At 32.7% G+C, this 24,603-nt stretch overlaps 1 protein-coding gene across 1 annotated transcript in view; it reads right to left on the bottom strand.

The window, feature by feature from the left end:
* CHD1 (chromodomain helicase DNA binding protein 1) overlaps positions 1-24,603 on the bottom strand; it is a 104,680-nt gene that overhangs the window by 61,909 nt on the left and 18,168 nt on the right. The window contains 7 exon segments of the mRNA XM_074282016.1: positions 7,837-8,062; positions 8,993-9,258; positions 9,579-9,728; positions 11,479-11,492; positions 11,495-11,548; positions 13,739-13,846; positions 14,767-14,968. Of these exon segments, the coding sequence (XP_074138117.1) occupies positions 7,837-8,062; positions 8,993-9,258; positions 9,579-9,728; positions 11,479-11,492; positions 11,495-11,548; positions 13,739-13,846; positions 14,767-14,968 (1,020 nt within the window).

Raw genomic sequence — 24,603 nt, 5'->3', positions numbered from 1 at the left:
AAAAAACTACAAGTTAAATGTAAAAAGAAAGAGAAAAGGAAGCAAGAATAGGAATTAATGGCCTTTATTAAAATAAATATCTATATAAAAACATCAGCAAAGCCATCTATAATAGGATGCTTCAAACCTTCCCAATAAAATCAGAAATGAAGCAACAATGTCCACTATCACCACAATTTAGAACTAGAAATGATAACTACAGCAAGACAACAAGAAATTGCAGGAATAAATATTGGCAAAGAGGAAAATAAAATTATCACTATTTGCATAATGATATAATGTATTTAAAGAAATAGAGAATCAACTAAGTCAACTAAAAAACAATCAACTTTAGCAAAATTGCGAGATAGAAAACAAACCTACATAAATCAGTAGCATTTCTACATCCTACTAACAAGATCCAGCAGGATGAGATAGAAAGCTTCCATTTACAATCATTGCAGACAACATAAAATTGTCTACCTGCCAAGACAAATCCAGAGATTATAGGAACACAATTACATAACACGTTTCACAAAAATAAGGGTGGATCTAAACAACTGGAGAATGTTAAGTGCTCATGGACAATCGGAGACAATAGAACTGACAATTCTACCTAATTATTAATTATTCAATAATATAATAACTTATTATTTGGTATCATACCAATCAAAATACCAAAGAATTATTTCATAGAGCTAGAAAAGATAACAAACTCATATGAAAAACTAAGTTCAAGAATACCAGGGGAATCAATGAAAAAGAAAAGTATAGGAAGGTGATCTAGCAATTCCATATTTCTCACTATATTAAGATAATGATGAAGGTCCAACACTATTGTTGAGTCCTTTGTGGGAGATTTACTAAAAGACATAAAACAGAATCACAGGGGATAAATAAGGATGGAGTACATTACAATCTATATCTCTAGAAGGAGAACTCACATGTCAGATCAGATTCTGTGAACTATTTATTAAAGAGACTAAATCTTACAGACCTGTGAATTGAATTAAATATGAAAATAGACACATTTGCAATTATGATTATTGTTGTTTAATTGTATCCAACTCTGTGATCCAATTTGGGGCTTTCTTGGCAAAGATACTTGAGTGATTTGCTATTTCCTTTTATAGATGAGAAAACTGAGGCAATCAGAATTAAGTGACTTGCCCAGGGCCACATATCTAGCAATCTGATGCCAGATCTGAATCCGGAAAGATGAATCTATGACTTCAGGCCCAGCACTCTATCCACCGTGCCACCTGGCTGTCCAAAAACTACCAAAAAAATAAAAAATAAAACCCTTAAACATTAATTTAGAAATTACCAGTTTGAAATTTCTGATAATTCAAATATAATACATATAACTTCTAAATAAAATTTCAGAAGTAAATGTTGCAAACTAAAAAGTTTATTGTATATCATTAAGTAATATTGACCTACCTTTTTTGACTATGGTAACTCATGAAAATAGGTTATGGATCCATGATAGAATTTGTATAAGGAGCAAACTGGCAACTGGACTGCACATTACTGTCCAAGAAACTTGTCTGGGAGTCTGAAAGGCTTGGGCACTTTGCCAAGACCACATATGCAGTTAATGACAGAGGTCAGCCTTGAACCCAAGTCATCTTGACTCCAAGACCAGCTCTTTATCTCCTATCCCATGCTACAATTCACAAAACAAAGATGAGCAATGGTCCTGTTGGAAATCTAAATCTGCAACAACCTATTTTATATATATATATATATATATATATATATATATATATATATATATATATATATATATATATATATATATAACTGTAAGAGGAATTAAATCATATATCTATGAACTAAGAGTCTTTGTGAAAAGTAACAAAGAGATGATGTAAATGAAGGCCAGGTAAATAAAAGACCACCTCGTAGGGTATCCATAGAGAGAAGAATAAAAAGAGGTTTCACTATACAGTCAAAAGATACAAGAAAACCTTTTGAGGCATATTTGGTTATTTTGCCTTAAAGTGACTTATCTCCTCTGGTCCACCTTCTAAAGGTTAAGGGTGAGGCATTTAACTACAGCCAATGTACTACCAAACAGATAGAAGTAAACTTCAGCCTATATAGTGAATGACACATTCCTAGACGCAAAGGTCCAGTTAAAGGACTGTATAGTTATACAATAGAAATAGCTATGTAGCACTAGGATTGAGTACAAGGCTAGGAGTCTGAGGAACTAAGTTCAAATTTCACCTCTGATTTAATGACCCTGAGAAAGTGGCTTAACTTCTATTTGCCTCAGTTTCCTCATTTAGAAAATGGCAATAAAGGTTGCTCTAAGAATCAAATGAAATCATATAATGTACAGCAATCATATTTGTATAGCACTTAGCACCGAGTCTGGCACATAGTAAGCATTAGATAAATGGTAGCTATTATTATTAAGTGGAAGCCACAGACTGACCATCAAGTAATGATAAAATCTATACTTATAGTCAAACAAGTACCCAGGACAGAAAAAAATAAAAATAAAAATAAAAACTGCGTAATACAAAAACCCCCAGCAAAATATTAGTGAATATTCAGTAGAAGAACTATTAAGACAGAAATAGAGCAAGAATATAGAGTTAAGGTTCTATAAAAGTATGAGAGAGACATAAAAATTTATTCCGCCTATTTATGTAAAGTTGTTTTATTTAAATTTGAAAATATAAGACTAGTTTTGCTGCTACATTCTCAGTGATGGGACACAGTTCTAAGGATTCAGCTAGCTGATCACTCTAAATAAATAATGCTGTAAATCTTCAATATATAGATGAGAACATTTTGTTATAATTAGGAGTAGAGATCAGTTCTCAAGATAATCCTAAACCAACAGACCACTAGGAAGATGATTCTTAATGACTCATGGAAGATAAAGATGATAAAGTACTAGTTCTATATAATTTAAAATCAGTGCAAAAGTTAACATAGAACTGAGAAGACTATGAATAAAAAATATGACTAGAGAATCAAGGAATCTGTTTTATAGATTATTTGTATGTCTCAGACTTGTATTTATAAGTAAACAAAAAATCAGAAAGAAGCTCATTAAAAAATACTAAAGTCAAAAAACAACTTATTACACACATGATATTCATTTCTGATTTATCTATGTGTGATCACATCTCCAGGTGATGAATGGAAACAAAAAGTTGGTAGAAACATCTTAATCAGCCATATATACCATTATATATCATATTTACAAATCATTTTTAAGTGTGGCATCAACAAGTATGTATGTCTGTATATATGTGTGTATATATATGTATAAAAGAATATTTATACTAATAAAAATCAAGATTTGATCAAAATATAAAGGCCTATTATTTTACCAAATTATACAGATTATTACTGTCTAATTTGCCTCTGGAAGTTCCTCAAAGCCAGATTACATACCATTGCCAGATATTTCTTCCTAAACAATAGTTCTGAATATGCCAAAAAGCATTAATTGGTCATTTACCAAAATGATGACAGAAGAGAACAGCTAGATGGATCACAGATTAAAAGTTAACCAATACTTAAGAGAGCAGTAGTCTAGTTTGAATGTCTATGGATTGAGTCTGGGAATATGGGATGGTGAAAAAAGGTATAAATACACAAGAGAAAAGCCACACATGAAGTTAGATTCAAATAGTAGTTGAATTTCTAGGAAGTTAACCTAAATGGATGCAGGAATCAGAAAAACCTGGAAGAGCATAGTGACTGACATCTAAGTTGTTTCTGTTTACGCTATAAGCAGTTGTTTGTTTATACTAATGTATATATGTACCCCCTTCTGGTTCTGTTATCTGATGAGTAAATTCTAACACTTTCATTTTTGCAAAGAAGCTTCCGTGAGTCTAAGCATTTTAGTTTGGTGAGTCAGATTTGTGGTTAATGGAAATTTGTATAAGTTGTGGTTACAACTGAAATAAATAGCTATTAAGACAGTCTTTTTTTTCTAGCATTCAATGAAATATGTTTTGCAACTGTTATTGTATTTAACATCTAAATGAATTATAAAATCTAGGAACTGCTTTAGATCCTTTACAGTAGCAGGTATATCACCATTTCAAGACAGCTTCTATTTATGAGAAAATATTTATCCTCTTCTCCAAGTAAACTATGCTCTAGACCCATGGAGATTATTTGAGTATACTCTTAAGGTATGCTATTAAAGTACACCACATTACCCTGAGGTCTAGCAGGTCTTGGAAAATGTGGTGACACATGCCTGTAATCCCTGTTACAGGGAAGGCTGAGGCTGGTAGACCACTTGAGCTCCATAGTTCTGAGTTGCAATAGGGGTAAAGCTGACCAGGAGTTATCACTAAGTTCAGTATCATTATGGTGAACCCTCAGGAGCACAAGGATCATTGGAATGCTTAAGGATCAACCCAGGTCAGAAACAGAGCAGGTCAAAGCTTCCGTGTCGATCAGTAGTGAGATCAGGCCCCTGAGTGGTTGCTGCACTTCCAGCCTGAGCAAGATAGAGAGACCCAATCTCAAAAAAAAAAAAAAAAAAAGAAAAAGAAAAAAGAAACACAGAAAGAAAAAAGTAAAAAAAAGAAAGAAAAGGAAAAGAAAAGGAAAGAAAATAATAGAAAAATGTGGTTCATATATCTCTGGAACAATACAATTACATTGCATGGCCGCAAAATCATGAGAGCATACAGTTTTGGGCTGTTTTTTTTTTTTTTTTTTTAAAGAATCATAGAATGAGGAGTAGGAATCCAGATCTGCTATTTTATTAGTAGGGAATTCATATTAAATAAACTCCCTCAAAAAATGCAGATTTGCAACTATTAAGCCACTTAAGAGTCACAGATAATTTCCTTGAGAAATTAAATGACAAGAAATAACACTACCCAAATGAAACAAAGTAGAGACTTGAATCTAAGTCATTCAGTCTCTAAAGCTAGATTTCCATAAACTATACCATATAAATCTAATTCTTCATTTATAGACTACTTTCCATTCTTTAGCTTCCTAAATTCTTATTAGATTATAAAGTATCAGTCTGAGAATCAAGTAAATTGTACTAATTAAGATAAGATTATAGGAATTAATGATAGAGATGGTAAGTCACATAAGAATGTAATGTTCAGAGGACAAAAATCATGACTACAGCATAAGTCTATACATTTCCATTTAAACAAGTCAAAGACTTAGTTTGGGGAAGTCAAATATCAGATGATGGCTTTGTATAAATGTGCCATCATGAATTCAGGGGCCTCAGTTTCTGAACCTATAAGGGTTTAGACGTGGGCTGCTGGGCTGGGGCACCTAAGACTTGATTAGTACAATCGTCAGAGAGAAAGTGATTTTTAGGCCTCTTTTGAACTGACAATGCCCTTATAGTATTTATGATCAGAATGAAAGTTTTTCATCAACAAGAAAACTAAAATTGGCTGCTTACTACATCGCTCCAGCTATTTTAATATAAGGAGATGTGAAGACTCAAATGCTAGTTGAGTTACAACAAGACAGTCATTTAATTTCTAAAAGTAAAGAATCAGAGGAAGTTAGTTAATAGCCAGGGAAATGAGATCAATATATGCACCTATGAAATATGCTCCCATGAGTATGGCCTGCAAAGTTACTCCTTGATTATATTAATGAGTACCAGTAATATAAGAGTATCTATTGGCTACAGAGAAATCCATTTTACTTTTGCACAGTTACACATAGGAATTTCTAAAAGGCACATAATCTTTCAGAACAATGATATAAGAAACTCAAGTTCCAAGGGTCAGACATATTTCTTCAGTTCTTAATGATCACTAACTGAATAAGAGTGATATCAGCATAAAAGTTAATGCTCCCTCACACTTCTTAATATTGTACAGTTTAATCTATTCTATTTCTATTACCTATTCTTCTACTCCAAAATTGCTACAAATGGAGATGGTCATGCCCTTAATTTACCATCCCACACGCAACAAATATTTTCTTTTCTTGTTCAAATTCATTCATTCTTCTTTATCCAATCATAATTTTTTCTTTCTATCTCTCCCTATACCTTACTCAAATTTACTCTTGAATTTTCCTGTCACATCACATCTTTTCATTCTTCAGTACCATGCCAGGATATCATTCCTGCTCTAATTAGTCTTTCTTCCCTTCCCTATGTCACCACTTGGTGAAACAGCTCAAGTGTACAATACTTCACACTTGAATCTCTTGCCCCCCTGCACTAATGCCAAATCCTAAGCCTAGATTATTCCTATTAGTCACATCCTTAGCAACTAATTCATGTGCTTTTGACAAAGCTAAAGGAAATCACAAAACTGTGTTGACTTGAGTCTTGTACAAATTTGTAATCTAGCCTCAATTTAGCTTTCAATAGGAACAAGACAAATGTTATATGCATATATCCTCTACAGTGGTGTTTTAATATCAGCTCTGATTAAGGTCAATTATCTTTTTTTACCAGATCTGTATCTCTTCTTATCCAGCTATAACATCTCCATTCTTGTATCTCCAGATGCATAATGGACATTCTGAATTAGATATTCAATATGATGTGCCTCTTCTTTTTTTCTCTCCCCCTACTGCCATACTAATCTGTTGCTAAGACCTACTGATTTTATCTCTGTAGCATATTTTGCATATGTCTCTTTCTCTCTTATACTGCCACTAATCTGATATAAACCCTCACTCCCTTCATGTCTGGACTATTAGTCCTCACATCTTCTGATTGGTCTATTTGCTACGAATCTCCCCATTCTTTACTCAATTATATAACTGCTCTTGTTAAAGTGAAGGGCTGACCATGTCATAATACCTATTCAATCAACTCCAGCGGATTTATATCACCTACAGGATTACATATAAATCTTCTGACATTCTAAACCCTTCATTACCAGCTTACCTCTTTCTCAGCTTTCTAGTCTTCATATAATTTTCACAGACTCATCATCATTCTAGCTCTTGATTCTAATAATTTTTACTAGTTATTCCTCATATAATGCTCTTCCACTTCTTGGTTTTCCTGGCTTCCTTTACATCCTTGCTATAACCCTATTTACTACAGGAAACTTTTCCAATTCTTCTTTAGTGCCTTCTTTTTGAAATAAATTGTTTTTAATTTGTCCTGGGCATAGTTCATTTGTACATAGTTGCTTGTATTCACTAAGTGTGTACTATGCCAGTCAGTCTATGTTAAAACTCTGGTCATTAGACTGAATTCTGTCCAAGTAGGGATTTTTACCGGTCTATCTGCAGCATTTAGCACCTAATGCTTGGCACATAATAGGTGCTTAAATAATCTTTATGGGCTGACTAACTATAAGTTTCCAGTCACTAAAAGGTAATGGAAGGCTAAACTGAGTTCCTGAATAAAAGTTAACCAGCACTGAAGAGATTCCAGTAGATCCTGATTCATCACTTACCAGAAATACTGTAGAAGGATTTTTGGGGGGAATGGGTTGGACAATCATTAGGGATTTCTAAAGACTTTTCTAATTCTGATATTCTTTGAATTGGATAAAAGATCACCTAGTAGATGGCAGATTCCAACAACTGTGAGGTTACAAAAGTGAAGTTAATATAGTCTGTATATAATTTCTGTTGGCCACAATCCTAAAAGATTTAGTACAGAAACTTGAAACTTTTCAGGTTGCTTTATTACATTGATCAAGAGTGATTAAGCAGTTTCTATTTGCTTCCATGTTCATTTATATTACTCTTATAGAAAGGAGTTCACATCCTAGATTCAAGAATGTTAACTTAATGGTATCTTTTTCTACATGAAATTAGTTGCACTTGAGCTAACTATTTTTATCTATAATTTTTATCAAGAACATTTAATAGTTATATATGTGATCTATACATTTAAATGAGACTCACCATCTTTTGGTTTCCTGATCTTTTTTCTTGTAATTGTCTAATTTCTTCATTCCTTTCACATTCTGCTGTTTTAAGGTTTCTTCAGTCTCCCAAGTATTATGGATATGGGACCATCCTTTCCACTTAATTAAATACTGGATCTCTCCTGGTTCCTTAGATTTTTCATATCCAGCATTAGGATCACCATCTGCTTCAACTGCATAGATGGTTGTAGTAGCACCAGTTGCTGAAAGCAAAAATAAGTTAGTTTTCTTATTTTTTTTAAAACCACACTATTAGTTAAATTGTATTTGTGCACTTAAGAATGTGTATATTCTTTTATAAGTACATAATATCAAAAGGGCTAAGTAAAATTCTCATGGTTAAAAAAGCTGTTTTCAACTCAAATTAAGAATTCAGTCAAGATTTTATTTTTAAAATATTATCTTCCTTATTTTAAAAAGGTTCTTTAAATTAGTGAATAGGGCAATTATAAGAATAACAGAATCAAAATAAATGATAAAAACTCAACTTTTAAGAATAATATCTAAACTTTTATAGCACAAATGTTTATATCAGTATAATATAGGCAATTTTAAAAAATGCAACAAGTTATTTATAACAAAAGTCAGCTTCCATTTTCCAACAATTAACTAGAATCTGACTTTTCATTGACTATTCAACTTAACAGGCCATTTCAAATAACATATATAATTTTTTTTTCTTTTAATATCAACAAAACAGATTTTAAAGCTTATATCTCAACACAAAAATAATACTGATATCTCAAATTTGCACAGTGAAAAATAATAAATCAAATCTTGGAAAAATTCAGGAGAAAGAAATCTCAATGCTGAAACTATCATTACCTTCTTAACAATATTTCATAACAAGAAACTCAATAACTTTAATTTTAAAACTTTTAATTAATCTCAACACATGAGAAAGAGAATATGATAGTATCCTCTTTTGCAGAAATAATAAAAGTACTTTCCTCAGCCAAGTAGTAAACCATTAAATAGTAAGGACAGGAAGATATTTATTAATATTTTCTCAACTACAGAATGTGAAGAATACAACAAAATATTCATTGGAGTAAAACTATTTCCAGTAACACAAGATTAGAATTGTTCCTCCTTATAGTATGTATTAAAAAGTAGTAAATAAATAAAAATACCTCCTTTTCTTCCAATCCTACTGTCCATAAACCTTTCTATTGTCTCAAATTCATCTTCTTCAGGTTGAGGAACATCCTCTCCACAAACCTCCAATAAATCATCTGAATCCGTTTTCATTTCTTCATCTTCCTTATAACTAACATTGACAGTAGCCTGGCGACGAGAACCTCTTTTATCATAATCATCATCATCATCATCATCTTCAGAGGAATCAATCTGTCTCTTCTTCTGTCCAGAGATCTTCTTCCCATTTTTTGCTTTAGTTCTATGAAAAAAAAAGGAAAATGCAGACATTCTGGAGAACTGTTCACAATAGTTCCGTTAAAAAAAATAGCACAGTACAGAGGAAACAAGAGTAGGCCTTAGAAGCAAGAAACTTGGGTTCAAATTTATGATATTAAAAAGTTGATTATATTCCACCATTGGAGAGTGCACACTAGGAGTTCCCCACATCAATGAAATGAAAGGCCATTCCCCTTTTCCCTCCAAAAATGGTTTAATATTAAGTGCAAAATATCTATGTACAAAGGAATTATTATCCCTGATAAAGATTCTTAATATCATTTTTAAAATGGAAAATTTTACCTGATTTGCGGTTTCCTGCTTTTGACTTTATTTTTTGGCTCATAGTCAGATTCACTTTCATCACAACTGCTTTTTTCTCTTTCTTCTTCTGATTCAGAATCTGAACCCGTCTGGGAGGGAGATCCTGACCCTGACATCTGCCAATCTTCACTGCATAAGTTAAAGGAATAGTCAGTGTTAGTGTTCAGATTTTTGAATGACTTTTTGTATGTTAATATCTGGAATAAGTTATACTTGTCTTAATCAAATGAAGCTTAAAAATAAGATAAAAAACATAAAATTAGCAAAACAGCATGTGGGTTGATATATAAAAGGCCGCGATTTCAAATTTAACTAGAATATTAGAAATATTGTTTATCCAAATATTGTAACATGAAATTGAATCCTACCAACATCTGTAAAACTATTACTTTATACAAGGCACTAGGAATATAAAACCAAATATTATATAAACCCTGTCTTCTTTGATTCCAGATTCAGCACTCTATCCACTGAGCCCACCTACCTGTCCCAGCTACAGGCAAAAGTCAGCATTTACTCTAGTCATGAATTTTCTACTTTTAGAAAAAAAAGTCAATAAACTTTCTAGTCATAGATGTGATGAAGTAAAGAAAACAAAATTCACTGATGTTATTTTCTACCTATAGCCTAAATATCATGTATTATATCATGTAATATCATGTAAGAAAAAAGGAAAAGGAAGAAAAAGAACTAACAAAGCTATAGGAAGAAGTTATGGTAATATGTGGAAGACTATCAAAATTAAAATGCTTAAATAATACTTTAAGTCATAAGCCATCTAACTATTCTAGAGCTTCTTGCTTTTTAACTGATAGCAGATTAGGAAAACATAATGCTGTGAAAGTAGAACAATCTAAAATAATTATACCATTGCACTTCAAAGACTGTTCAAATGATCCCCAAGGTCCCTTCTGCCAACAGGCTGAAGCTACAACTTAGCTCCATTTTTTCCAGATAAACTGAGCAAAATCATGACCTTAATGACTTGATATGCACTTATCACTTTTGTGAAGCAGTGGTATAATGAAAAAAGGATGCTGGTATATATGACAGCTGTCTTCAAGTATCTTAAGGCTTTCATATGGAAAAAAGCATTTCTTAGATGTCTTAAGATTAAGAGTTAATGTGCTTTGCCCTGGGGATTAAAATCAGGAAAAGGCAGAAATTTAGGATTAACACAAGGAAAAACTTTCTAAGGTTTAAAACCAGCCAAAAATAAAATGGGCCACCTTCATAGGCAGGATCCTCTTCAGAGAAAGTCCTGAAACAAAGATTTGATGAAAATTTCCTGGCTCTTGTTCAGGTATGAATTATACTAGATGGTTCTGATGGTTTATTCCAATTTTGTTATTCAAAATAAATATTCATTATTATTATTATTATTATTACACTGTTGTTATGCAATATTTCTTAAACTGTAGGTATAGACTCACATAAGGTTGTGAGGAAGTTCTGAAGGGGTTCCAGAGATCAGGAAGTTATCTAAACAGATGAACAGAAAGGAGTAAACCTTCATGTCATCTAAATAACACTCCTTTCCCTCTAGCTATTAAGATTCCTGGGATAGTATGGAAAAAAAAAAAAGAATGTATAACTTTTATTAATTTGAAGTGAGGGTGGTATGAAATAGAGAGGTGCAGAAACCCTCAAAAGTAGTCATGAAAGAAAATAAATATAATTTAATAATGGCTTAAACTAACTATAACTACCAATATGAATCAAATGCTATTTCTGAATTATGCACGCGCGCACACTCGCGCGCGCGCACAAACACACACACACACACACACACACACACACACCCTCTTCCATGTGATTACTACTAGAATTTTAGGTATCAAGTTAAATATAGTAATGTCGAATTTAAAAGACACCCTACTCTTTATGTTTTTTTTCCTCTTGACCTCACTAGATGACTCATCTTCAGAATCTTCACTGCTAGAGGAATCCTACAAAGAGAAAAATAAATATTACCACATAAATTTAGTATCATGAGGTTAAATCCTAATCATAATGCTAATTCTAAATGCCTAATGTTAAAAAATTTTAAAGTGAGGACAGATTCCTGAATTAAAGTTAAGCATGCTGTCATAATTTAGTTCTGAGTGATATGTGTAAAATGCTCATGAAATTATGTTTGAATCATGATGGACAGAAATAACTATACCCAGAGAAGGAACATTGGGAAGCGAATGTAAATTGTTAGCACTACTGTCTATCTACCCAGGTTACTTATACCTTCGGAAGCTAATAATTAATGTGCAACAAGAAAATGGTATTTACACACATATATTGTATCTAGGTTATATTGTAACACATGTAAAATGTATGGGATTACCTGCCATCGGGGGAAGGGAGTGGAAGGAGGGAGGGAGGGGATAATTTGGAAAAATGAATTTTAAAAAAAAGAAAAATTATGTTTGAATCTCTAAATTATATTTCAAACAAAAAATTTTTCCTTTTCCTCTATTACTTTATTCCCTCCCCCCATAAAATAGTAGTATAACTATCTCCTTTTTTTTAATTAATTTTAAAATTTTTAATTTTCAGTTCAGATGGCAAAATAAATCACATGATTTTAGTTTTCCATACTAAAGTATAACCTTGTTGAAAACTACTGATGGCCCTCCTCTTGGCCACTTGCTAGTAATAATATATTCATGGTGGAGAGCCTATGTATGAACATGTCAAACATCTAACACTACTTTTTCCTCTCCCATTAGAGTTCACTAATTACCAAATTACCAAAAATATACATGAAAGCCTTTAAAAATAAAGTTTAAACAAATTGACCTCTGGGTAAATTATCTTATCTCTCTGCTGAGCTAATGTGATTTTTAAAATCACATCAGCTGTATAGAGTAGGTAAAATACATAAAATAAACATTAAAAAATAACCTTCAGTAATGTACATCATTTAAGTGATGAATTTTTTCCCTATTCCACTAATAAAAAAAATTTCTAAAAGGTGTTAGCTAAGTTCTTCTGTCTCTGTCATATTTTAAATTAGCAAACAGTTTAACATTAAAAGTTAAATATTAAAATATAAACTGATGGATGCGATTTTCTAGTGAAAAGAGAGTTTACTTTTTGATGCCTGATAGCTTTCCTAAAAAAAAAAAAAAAAAAAAAAAAAGACTATTTAATTAATGATTTTAATTTAATAATTGTTTAAAAAAAAAAAAATCAGTATAGCTTTACCAAATGAGCCGTTCCTTAAAAACTAAGCTTTTAAAACCCCAAAACTGTTTATAAATGTGCACATATAAAAATTTATAGGCATTCTGAGGGAAGCAAGGTCGTTTAAAGTAATTCTTCTTAAAAAAATCAAGCATTTAGCTCCAGAAGACATAAATAGTAAATAAGAATTCTTATGTATTCTTTGGATTTCAATAATGCTGATTTTTTTTTAATGAACTGACAATATATACTTGCTTAATCAAACCAGGATGAAAGCATGAGCTTGTATCAAAATCAACCAAATAAGAAATTCAAAATTTGTCAAATGAAATACAAACTAAAGTTATCAAAAAGGTACAATTTTCAAGAACTGTATAGATGTAGTACCAGTTTTAAAGATGAAAGTTAAATTTGTTTGCAAGAATCACTTTGTTTTTACTCTCTATTTTAGAGTAGAAGTTCATTACTTAAAAGCTTATGAGAGTTATCTGAAATAATTGCTGTGGTACCTGAAATTCCACTTCCTGATGAATTCCCACATATAGACAGAGAATTGATAACTTAAACATGTTAAGACATAGTCAATTCAATTTTACAATTTATTTTAACACTACTGAGATGCCTCAAAAATTGGTTTAAGTATTTAGTGAAGGAATCAAATTTCCCAAAATGTTCATTCTGTTTTTCAAATATAGTCACAAGGTCCAGAAGGCAACATCGTAACTTTGATAGCCAATCAATGTTGTCTTGAGTATGTCAAGTGAATCATAGTTCTGGTTTTTTAATTTAAATTCAAAAGAGTACACAAATTATCCTCGAGCAAACATATGACCAATACTTTTTTAAAGAGCAGTTATTTTCCCTAATTAATCTTTCAAAATATATAGGCATTCCTAAGAGTTTGACTTATCTACAAAATAAAATGACAAATTATAAAATATTGTCTGATAAAAGTTCACCTCTTCTGATCCACTATTGGAGGAAGTTTGCTGTTGCTGCTGCTGCTGTTGCTTTCTAAGCATTGCAGATCTTTGGACAGCCAGAATACTAGGATTTGATTTCCAAAACTAAAAAGAGAAAAATATTAAATAGCAAAGTACAAAAGTTTACAAAAGTAATAAATGGTAAATCTATATAAAATAATGTAAATATAGATAATTTTATATAATTATATAAATATGCATAATTTTATATGCACATAAAATTACATAAATCTATATTAAATTAATAAATGGTTATATCTATATAAAAAGCAAGGGAAACTCACTCATAGAATTTATTACTCTAAGTACTTAATACTATTTCAAAACGGGGACATATATAGGTACAGAATAGTTTATCAAACTGCATTGTAAGTACTGAAGCATATTAAAACTTTTATTAGTATTTTCAAATATACCAGCAGTATACTAATTTTCAAAAAAATTATTACAAATGGAAATGATGTACTATCAAGACATAAATGAACAGAATACTGTTTAATATGAAACATCTAAAAACTGAAGTACAGCAGCTTATTTTGATCAAAAAGCATTATACTAATCTATATCTATACCTATAGTCTGTTTAGATCCTACTATTGTTAGATATTAAAGAAGCTAAGTATGGAAATAGAATAATTTTGAAGTATATAAATTAGATGACCGTACAAATATTTTCTAAGCCTTATTCAGTAAGAACTAATTAAGAAACAATTTCAGAAGAAAAGGGATACTTATGTTTTGTTTCTGAAATATGCAAGCACCAATCCATGGACTGAGGTGCTTAATTTTAGCCACCTGCTAGTTTTTGCTGCCAAAAATAATTCTTAAATAGAGAGAAAATATTTGGGGAAAGGTAAATTTTAAAGGAAAATTAAATATTTTTAAAATTTTTACATAATTTTTAAAGTAAAAGAATCTTTAAAAAATGTCTAAAAGATGAAATAGGAGGGAAAATGCAATAATTCAAGGCACATATATTTTAATGTTTTGTTTTGATTTTTTACCTCAGAGCTATCAACTTTTGGTGGTTTTGATTGAACTTTCTTTTCTCTAGAAGTATCTGACTCAGAATCAGAGTGACTGCCTGAGTCAGACCCGGAATCAGAATCACTGCTGCCTGACTGACTGCTGCTCCCATCACTACTGCTTCCAGAGCTTGATCCAGAACCAGAACCAGAGGCTGATCCAGAATCATCATCCGACTGGCTGTAAATTAAATAATTTTTATTAATTTTAAACCATTCACTAGGAACACAATTCAATCTTTCTTGAAATGATAATTTTAAATAAACATTTCCCAAAATATCATTTCACAATTTTTAAAATGTCATTTAATAATTTTTAAATAAACATCTCCTAAAATTTCATTTCACAAAGGATTGCTTTTATGCTATATATAGGGGAACTGAAGTAGAGTAATTAGATAATTTGCCCAGGATAACAATTTAGTCATCTACTAATGACTCACAGACAACTTGGGAAAAAACCAAATAATGCTAATATTTCAAGAATCTATTATTTCTTCTTTCACCCACATTACAAATTGTTAGGCAGAATTTCAAAACTGTTAAGACAAAAAAAAAAGTCACCTTAAAGCCAAACTAAAAAGCAACCTCTTTTAACCCAATAAAGATGGTCATCAGATGATAAAACATATTCTATGTAACGTTAATCATAAAATTACATTTTTCTAAAAACCTTCTTTGCATAATATAGCCTATCAGTTTATGGAATCTAACAACCCAGTAAATACCCATTCCATGATAGGATTTAACTAAGAGACTAATTATGTAATTAAAACTGCAATTTAAAATCATAAACTAAATTTGTAGTTTTAAAAAATTAAGCAAATGTTTTCAATCTGCAACAATTGTCTTTTTTTCCCATTGTACTATTCCCCAACTACCACCAAATTAAGAAAACAAATCAAGCAAGAGCTCTCTTACAAACATGCACAATCAAGTAAAACAAATTTTATTTCCCAAGTCAAATAAATTATAGATTTCTCATTCAATACTGTGAATTGTTCACCTCTCTCTCATAAGATGGGTAACGTGTTTCTTAATAGTCCTCTGGAATTGTAGTTGACCATTATATTGACAAGCTGAACATTAAATTGGTTAAGAGTTTCTAATTCTGAACATTTTTTAAATAATAAATTTTATTGTTATTTATAGTCTTTTCAGTTGTATCCAACTCTTAATTAGCCTATTTTGTCATTTTCTTAACAAAAAGATACTCGATTGATTTGCCATTTCCTTCTCCAGTTCATTTTAAATGAAAAACTAAGGCAAACAGGAGTAAGTTACTTGTCCAGGTCACACAGCTAGTGTCTAAGACTGGATCTGAACTCAGGAAAATGAAGTCTTTCTGCAGGCCCTGCACACACCCTCTACTATGTAAACTAGCTGTCCTATTTTTTTCTTTACCATAATGTTTTCAGGGCATAACTTGTTGTCCTGTTCTTTCTACTTCATTCTTCATCAGTTAATAGAAGCCCTCCTAGGTTTCTATGAAACTAACTCATATTTTCTTAAGGCAAAATATTTATTTTATAATATTTATATACTATAACTTGCTCATTAACTTACCAATTTATGGGCACCTTCTCACATTCTTTACCACCTCAAAAAAATGTTAAAATATTTTGGTACATCCTTTTAACTTTTGTGTAGCTTGTAATTAAGCCTTTTCTTAATATATCTTCCCTCTAACTTTCCTTGTGCTCATTCCCTGCTATTTCCCTGTTGAGAGAAATGCATTTTTGTACCCAACTGTGTATATTCTTTCTAACTTTAACCAGTACAGATGAAATTCAGATTCAAGAGTCAGCTGCTCCACCCTTTCATATTAAAAAAGATAATTTTACCTTACTCAGTGTTTTTCCCCTTTCCATTACTCTTTAAGATCAACAAGATTGTACTCTTCCTAGAATTACATGACATGACCCCTGATAACAGGATTCAAAGGAGATACATATATTATTTCCTTATACTTGAATATAAGCAGTTAATCCTTATTTAATCCTTTTATTATTTTCATTCCTGTTTCCCTTTCTATGTTTCTAATAACTTTTATGTTTGAATTTCAAAGTTTCTATGCAACTTTCATAAAGAATGCTTGGAAAATCTTCTATTCTAAGTTTTCCCTCTTTAGTATAATACTTAGCTTTGTCATATAAGTTATTCTTTGTTGTAAAACTCTACAAAGTTAACTTATTTACCTTACTATGGGAAGATGACACATGTAAACTATAAGGGCTCTTAGAGATTGTCTAATTAGACAAGAGTCACAGAAGTGATTCTATTATTTGCCTTCAGGAATACAGTATTCCAAGTTGTCCATTATTCTTTTCCCACCGTGGTGTATTACTGGACTTTATCACAATCAAAAATCCAGAAAGATTAAGTCAGCCTTGGTATTCATCTCATCAGTACTCTGCACAAGATTCCTTTAAAGGAAGGATGGAATAAGAATTCTACCTAAAAACTCCTCTTAAGGAAGACACCCATCTCTTCATTTCCAACCTAGCTGTACTGCTTTGGACTTCATCAAATCCTCATCCAACAATATTCTAATATTTCCCTTCCTCCATTATTTCTTCCACATTAGATATTAAGCTCTAAGAGGGCAGGTTCTACCTTTCTTATTCCATGTTTGTATCCCTCTACTTAGTACAATATCTGGAACATAACAGTCACGATAAAATTTTACTGATGGTGGTTCTTCAATCTTGAATTATCTCTGCTTTATTTTTTATAGTGTTTTGGCTACAAAGTTCCTTGGAGTTTTCATACTGGGATTTCTTTCATGAGATGACTGATGGATCCTTTCAATTTCCAATTTTACTCTTGATTCTAAGATAAGAGCATTATGGAATATTAGCTGTTCAAAGATTTTTAATGTTTTTCAGTTGCTTTTGTTGTAAAATATTCTAAATTTTCTTCTACTTTTTTCAATCTTTTGACTTGATTTCTTAATATTTCTTGTCGTCCAATGAAGTCACTGGTTTCTATTTGGTCCACTCTAATTTGGCAAGGTGTTGTACCTATTATGCCAAGCTATTAATTTTCTTTCTAATTATTTCTTCCATCACTCTCATTTCTCTTCTATTTTTTTTCTCCAAGTTTTCTCATTTCATTTATAAAACCATTAAGCATTTTTTTTAAAACTCTTGCTTAATCTCTTCCTGGAATCCTTGTTGAATATGCCCAGACTGTATTTTTCTTTGTGGCTTTTCTTATATTTTCTAATTGTTTCCTTCTAGATATGTGAGTTGGGCATCTACCTCATTATCATAGCTTTCAATGGCATGACTTTTTGTCATAGCTTTTGACTTCTGTCTTGATCTCTTTGATCCAGCATGTCTATACTGGATCTGTATCCCAAAGAGATGCCTTAATGCCAGGCTGTGTACACTAGTGGAGGGAAGGTCTAAGTTTGTCCTTTTGCTGCTTTCTTGAATAACTGGGATGTGCTGTGTGGATATAAGACTACTGCCCTCATATAAACTGTCTTGCTTGAGCATGACACAGCAGGTTCCCATACATATAACTTTCCTGATATTTAAAGACCTATGTCAACCTGGAATGGAAAAATGGCTATGACCTTTTTCTAGGATTTCCCCATCAAAATTTGGTCTGTTGTGTTTTTTAAATCCCTTTGGAGACTTGTCTGTGGATCTTTGGGAGAAAAAGGAGTTAGGGGTTAGAAATGGGGAGAATGACTGACTACACTCAAATCAGGATCACATTTAGCAACCATAACTATAAAGAAGCAGAATGATTGGAATGTTATTCCAGAAGGGAAAAGAGCTCAGATTGAAACTAAGAATAATCTATCTAACCTGGTAAAACTAAATAAAATCCTATAGAAGAAAAAAACAGCCATTTGATTCTAAGACAAGAGAGAGCTTTCAAGCATTCTTTATAAAAAAGATAATGAAAGAAAAAAAATATGACTTTTAAACACAAGATTTAAGAAAAGCAGAGGTGGATAGTGAGGGAAACAGGAACAAAAGAAAGAAGAAGTGAAGGTGAATGGCATGATATGGCATCATTAGTCCTCTGATTGGTTACTGTTTTGATTGTAATTTTTTAGTCTTTCACAGTTGCTTTCCTTATAATGTTGTTGCTAATATTAAACTGCTCTCCAGGTTCCATTCTCTTAACCTTAAATCAATTTATACAAATCTTCCCAGGTTTTTCTAAAATTATTCCTCTTATTGTTGTAACGTTTTATTACATTTATATATCACAATCCATTCATCTATTTCCTAATTGATGACTACTTCTTTAGTTTGTAGTTCATTACAATAAATAAATTTTTAAAATACATGGATATATTTCATTCTTTTAATAAAATTAAATCTCAATGATAAATGTTGGAGGAAATGTGGGAAAACTGGAACCCTAATACAGTTGTGAACTGATCCAACCATTCTGGAAAGCTATTTGGAACTATGCCCAAAGGGCCATCAAACTATGCATACCCTTTGATCCAGCAGTGTCTTTACTGGATCTGTATCCCAAAGAGACCAAAAAAGGATCCATATATGCAAAAATGTTTATAATAGCCCTTTTTGTAGTAGCAAGGAACTCAAAACTGAGGAAAAGCCCATTGGTTGGGGAATAGCTGAATATGTTATGATACATGGATATAATGGAATGTTATTGTTTTTTAAGAAATGAGCAGGCTTATTTCAGAAAAGCCTGGAGAGACTTACATGAACTGATGTGAGTAAAACCAAGAGAACATTATATACACAGCGGCAACAAGATTATGTGATGATCAACTCTGATGAACTTGGCTCTTTTCAACAATGAGATGGATGAGTCAGGCCAATTCCAATAGACTTGTGATGGAGAGAGCTATCTGCGTCCAAAAAAAGGACTGTGGGGACTGACTGTGGATCACAACATAGTATTGTCACCTTTTTTGTTATTTGCTTGGTTTTTTTTTTCCTTTTTGATCTGATTTTTCTTGTGCAGCATGATAAATGTAGAAATAAGTATGGAAAAATTGCACATGTTTAACATATATTGAATTGCTTGCTATCTAGGAGAGGGGAATGGAGGAAGAAAAACTTGGAACAGAGGGGTTTGCAGGGGTCAATGCTGAAAACTATCTTTGCATGTATTTTGAAAATAAAAAGCTATTATTAAAAAAAATAAATCTCTGAAGAATATGATAAATAATGGTTTGACTAGATCAAAGAATATGCATGATTCTGTGATATTTTTTGGAGCTTTCCAGAATGGCTGGACCAATTTCCAGCTATGTTTTGAAAATCTTGCCAAAATCTATATTTTTATTTTTTTGTCAACTTTGACAATCTAACAAGTGTGAAGTAGAATTCTCTGAATTGCATTAATTTGTGTTTCTCAAATTTTGAATGATTTGGAGTATTTTATTTGGTTGAATTCCTAGGAAGGAAGAAATGAAAGAAGGGGAATAAGCATGTATTAGTTGCCTACTATGTGCTAGGAATTCTGCTAAATGCTTACAAATATTACTTCATTTGATTCTCAAAACAACTCTGGGAGGCAGGTGCTATAAATATTCCCCTGTTATAGATTAGTAAATTGAGGTTGACAAAAGCTAAGCGACTTGCCTGGAATCAAATAGTGTTAGAGGCCCAATTTCATCTGTTTTCACCATAGTTCTACCTACTTATTGAAAGGTGTCTTCCTTTAAAAAGTAAGAGACATAACACTTTTTAGTTGTGTGACCCTGGGCAAGTCACTTAACCTCAGTTGCCTGGGGGGAGGGGGAGGTAAGGGAGAAGGGAGTGAGAGACAAGGCAGTTGCCAAAATGCAACATAGTTTTCAAGTCTTGTACTAGCAATATCTATAATTACCACAAAATGCAAGTATTAGTCTAAAAAAAATAAATTATTGCCTCTCCCATGCATCCTCCATAGATGTGAAAGTGAATGACTCAGGTATTATCATGTCAATCCCATAGGTTTCCTATTATCTAGGGCAATGGTGGCAAACTGTTGACGACTCAAAACTCTAGAGTGCAACCAGAATGAAATTAAGCTATAATTAGGAAATATTGAAAAAAATGAAGAAAAAATACAATACAGCATAATGTTGGAATTTGTATTTTTCTAAATATATATATATATGTTCCACAGAGATTCTTTTCTATTTGAGTTTGGCATCACTAATCTACAGGATCAAAAACAAAACAATTCTGTTGGATATTTAAAACCCTCCAAAAGCTCATTCTATCCTAACTAAATGTTTAACCTTATTACAAGTTGTTCCCCTTTGTGCATTCAATAGAACAATAGTTCAGTCAAAATGACAACCCTGCTGCTCCTCTCATGCAATAGCTATGATTTCCCCCCCAGATGCTAGTGCCTCTCCCAAATTATTTTACATTTCTTTCTTGTATTTATGTGTACATATATAAATACACACAATGTGTAAATGCATATGTTTTTTCTCTCAGGAGAGAAAGGATTCATTTATTATTTGTATCCCCAGTGCTGATCACTGTGCATGACACAGGTACTTTATAAAATTGCCCTCCGGTCATTCAAAAATAACACCAAAAATTATCTGCTATAACTGTATACTTCAAAAATATTCAGGAAAAACAGTGGTAGAAAAGTAAATGTGATAGAAAAAAAAATACAGGAAATATTCAAAATAATTAATAGTCTAATTTTATATAATCACTCTTGATAGTTACAAAGAATGAGAATGCTTAGAAACAATATGCTAAATCAAAATTCTTCTTACATTGGTTAAATATGTAATGAACAAATCTTCAAGAATTCAAAGTAAATTAAAGGAAACTATAAATGCTCAATGCTGTTAAAAATAAAAATATTTCAATAATCTTCCCACCGCCCCACCCCCCCTGGAGGCTGGGGTTAAGTGACTTGCCCAGGGTCACACAGCTAGGAAGTGTTAAGTGTCTGAGACCAGATTCTAGGAAGTGTTAAGTGTCTGAGACCAGATTTGAACTCGGGTCCTCCTGAATTCAGGGCTGATGCTCTATCCACTGAGCCACCTAGCTGCCCCAATAATCTTAATATTAGTTTAAAATCAATTGTAAAAGGTTTTTAGAAAACAAAAATTCATAAAGTAACAAAATCCAAATTCCAAATAAAAAGTATGAATATTGTACAAAAAGTACCTGAATGTTGAGAAATAATGATGAACATAAAAGAAAAAAGGTAAAGGGCATGGAGGCACTAAGGGAAACATAGCTTAGAGAGAGTGAAGTGTGATTGTTAAAACTACAGAGAAACTGTATATTCTGTCTCATTACCAGAAGGATCTCTCTTCCTGATCCAGAAAGATTCCTCCAAAGACAAATAACTATCAGTAGACCAAAAGAAGGAAGTCCGAAGAATTGCAGGAAAAAAATCCTCCAAATTGTGGCTGACCCTCATTCACCATTCTGTTAGGTGGTGTGGGTGGATGGGGGGTATGGCCAGATACGCCAGGCCACCTTGACTTAGAAAATTCCAATTCTAGGTTCTAAAAGGATCCTAGTTCCAATCCCTAGAACTTTCAGTTCTCATTATTTTCTAACACTTCATGAAGGGACAGTGTGAGGAATGTCATCTTGAAGAACAAAAACTCAGAATTGTTCCTGGCAGAAATCATAAGCTCCTATCTTCTCTGAGACAAGGACAAATAGCTTACAATACAGAAAAGATCTCTCAGTGAATCATGTCAGTGAACAGTACATATAAAGTACCTTATTTCTCTTGGAAATTATTTTTCCTGCTTATGTACCCAATTCATATATCTAATTCAGATCTCACCTTTTATACTGGCCTAAAATGTGCCCAGCTCCCATCTGTAGTCTACATTCTTCAGCGACAGGATGCTTAAATCAGGAAAACCAAGTAAGGCCCTGGAAGGGACCTAGGAAATTCTACTATAGCTTCTCCACAAATGGGGGCCCAACTTTCAAGAAAATGGGGAGGATATAGCTAATCAGTTTTAGATGCAAATGATGCAAGGAGATATAATATCAAAGCAAATTAAACTATGGATTGGGCTAGATGACCATTGAGTTATTTTCAAACTGAAATGCTGTAATTCTGTGTTTAAGAACATCACTTTAGACTATAAGTTGCTCATAAATTTCTACCATGTTTAACATATTGGACTACTTGCCATCTAGGGGAGGGCATGGGGGAAGGGGAGGGAATTGGAACACAGGGTTCTGCAAAAGCTAATGTTGAAGAATTGTCCATGCATATGTTTTTAAAAAGTAAAAAAAAAAAAAAATATATATATATAAGTTGCTGCTCAGTAATTTTCAGTCATGTAGGACTCAGTGATCCCAAAGACACTAGAGTGATTTGCCATTTTCTTCTCCAGCTCAGCTCATTTTACAGATGAGGAAACTGAGGCAAACAGGGTTAAGTTACTTGTCCAGGGTCACACAAGTAGTATCTGAGTATTTGACCTGAGGAAAAGGAGTACTCCTGATTTCAGATCTAGCACTCTATCCACTGTACTGTCTACCTGCCTCTTTTGAACATAAAGTTGTCTATAAATTCCCTCTACGATATATTTAAAAGGTGATCATCCAGCCTTTGCTTATAAACCTTCAATGAGTGAAAATAACTACTTCTGACAATAATTCATTATAGTCTCAAATAACTCCACTCACTAGAAATTCTTCCTTTGTATTAAACCTAAATTTCTCTCATGGCTACTTGTCCCTATTGCCTACCAGGTTAAAAAAGAATAAGTCTAGTCTCACTTCTACATGACAGCCCTTCAAATACTTGTCATGTTCTCTGAGTATTCTTTCTAAAATAAACTTATGTAGTTCTCTCAATCAAACTACATATGATTTTGAGGCCCTTCACCATTTGACATCACCCACTGTCTACTTGACAATTCACAACAGTTGTCCCTGAGATACTGTAAACTCAACATATCCAAACTGAACCCATTATTTTCCCCACTAAACTACTCTTTTCTTCCAAAAATCCCTAATTCTGTGGAGAATTTCCATTTTTCCAATCTCCCATGCTCATAACTTTAGCATTAGCATAGACTCCTCACTTTCTTTTTAACATGGTCAGTTGCCAGATCTTTCAATTTCTACCTTCACATCTCTCATATTTGAACTTTTCTCACAACCTACAACTTTACTGCAAATTATTACAAGAGTTTCCTACTTGATCCCATCTCAAGTCTTTCCCCCTCAAGACCATCCTACCTTTTTCAGCCCAAGTAATTTAAATGCAGATTTAATCATTTCATTCCCCTACTCAATCATCTCCAATGGTTTCCCATTGCTTCTAAGAAAATATAAAGACTTCTGGTTAGCTTTTAAAGTTCTATAGCAGGGGTCCTCAAACTAGGGCCCGCTGAGAACGTTTATGCGGCCCCACCAGGTTATGGCAAAATCAGACCAGAAGTGACGTTCAACCTAAACTTGCATTAGCAATGCACACTTCTAGCACTGGGCTGAGGCGGCAGAGACAGAGTATGAGGTGATACTGAGGTGAGGCGAGTTCCCAGGCCGGGGTATATGGTGTGGGGAAGGGAGAGAGATGCAGAAGACAGAGAACTGACAGCCCACAGACTTGTAAAGTAACGGAAGCCACCACAACAGACAGGCGCAAGGGATGTACAGTGCATGCTGTGCATGTCACGGCCATTGCAGGGGGAATATATAGGCTGTGTCTGGTGCGTGGATATAGTAACAGTTAGTACTACAAGTCCCAGCTTGACTATATCATTGTCATTATGCTATAATGACAATGTAACGGTTTCCTCTCTAGCGCATGTTGCGGTACTGTCTGCTATTGTCGCCCAGAGTGAGACTCCTGGTACCAGGCCGTGGC

Source organism: Sminthopsis crassicaudata, chromosome 1, assembly GCF_048593235.1.
Source record: "Sminthopsis crassicaudata isolate SCR6 chromosome 1, ASM4859323v1, whole genome shotgun sequence".
Taxonomy (NCBI): domain Eukaryota; kingdom Metazoa; phylum Chordata; class Mammalia; order Dasyuromorphia; family Dasyuridae; genus Sminthopsis; species Sminthopsis crassicaudata.
This window is presented reverse-complemented; position numbering and strand designations above follow the sequence as displayed.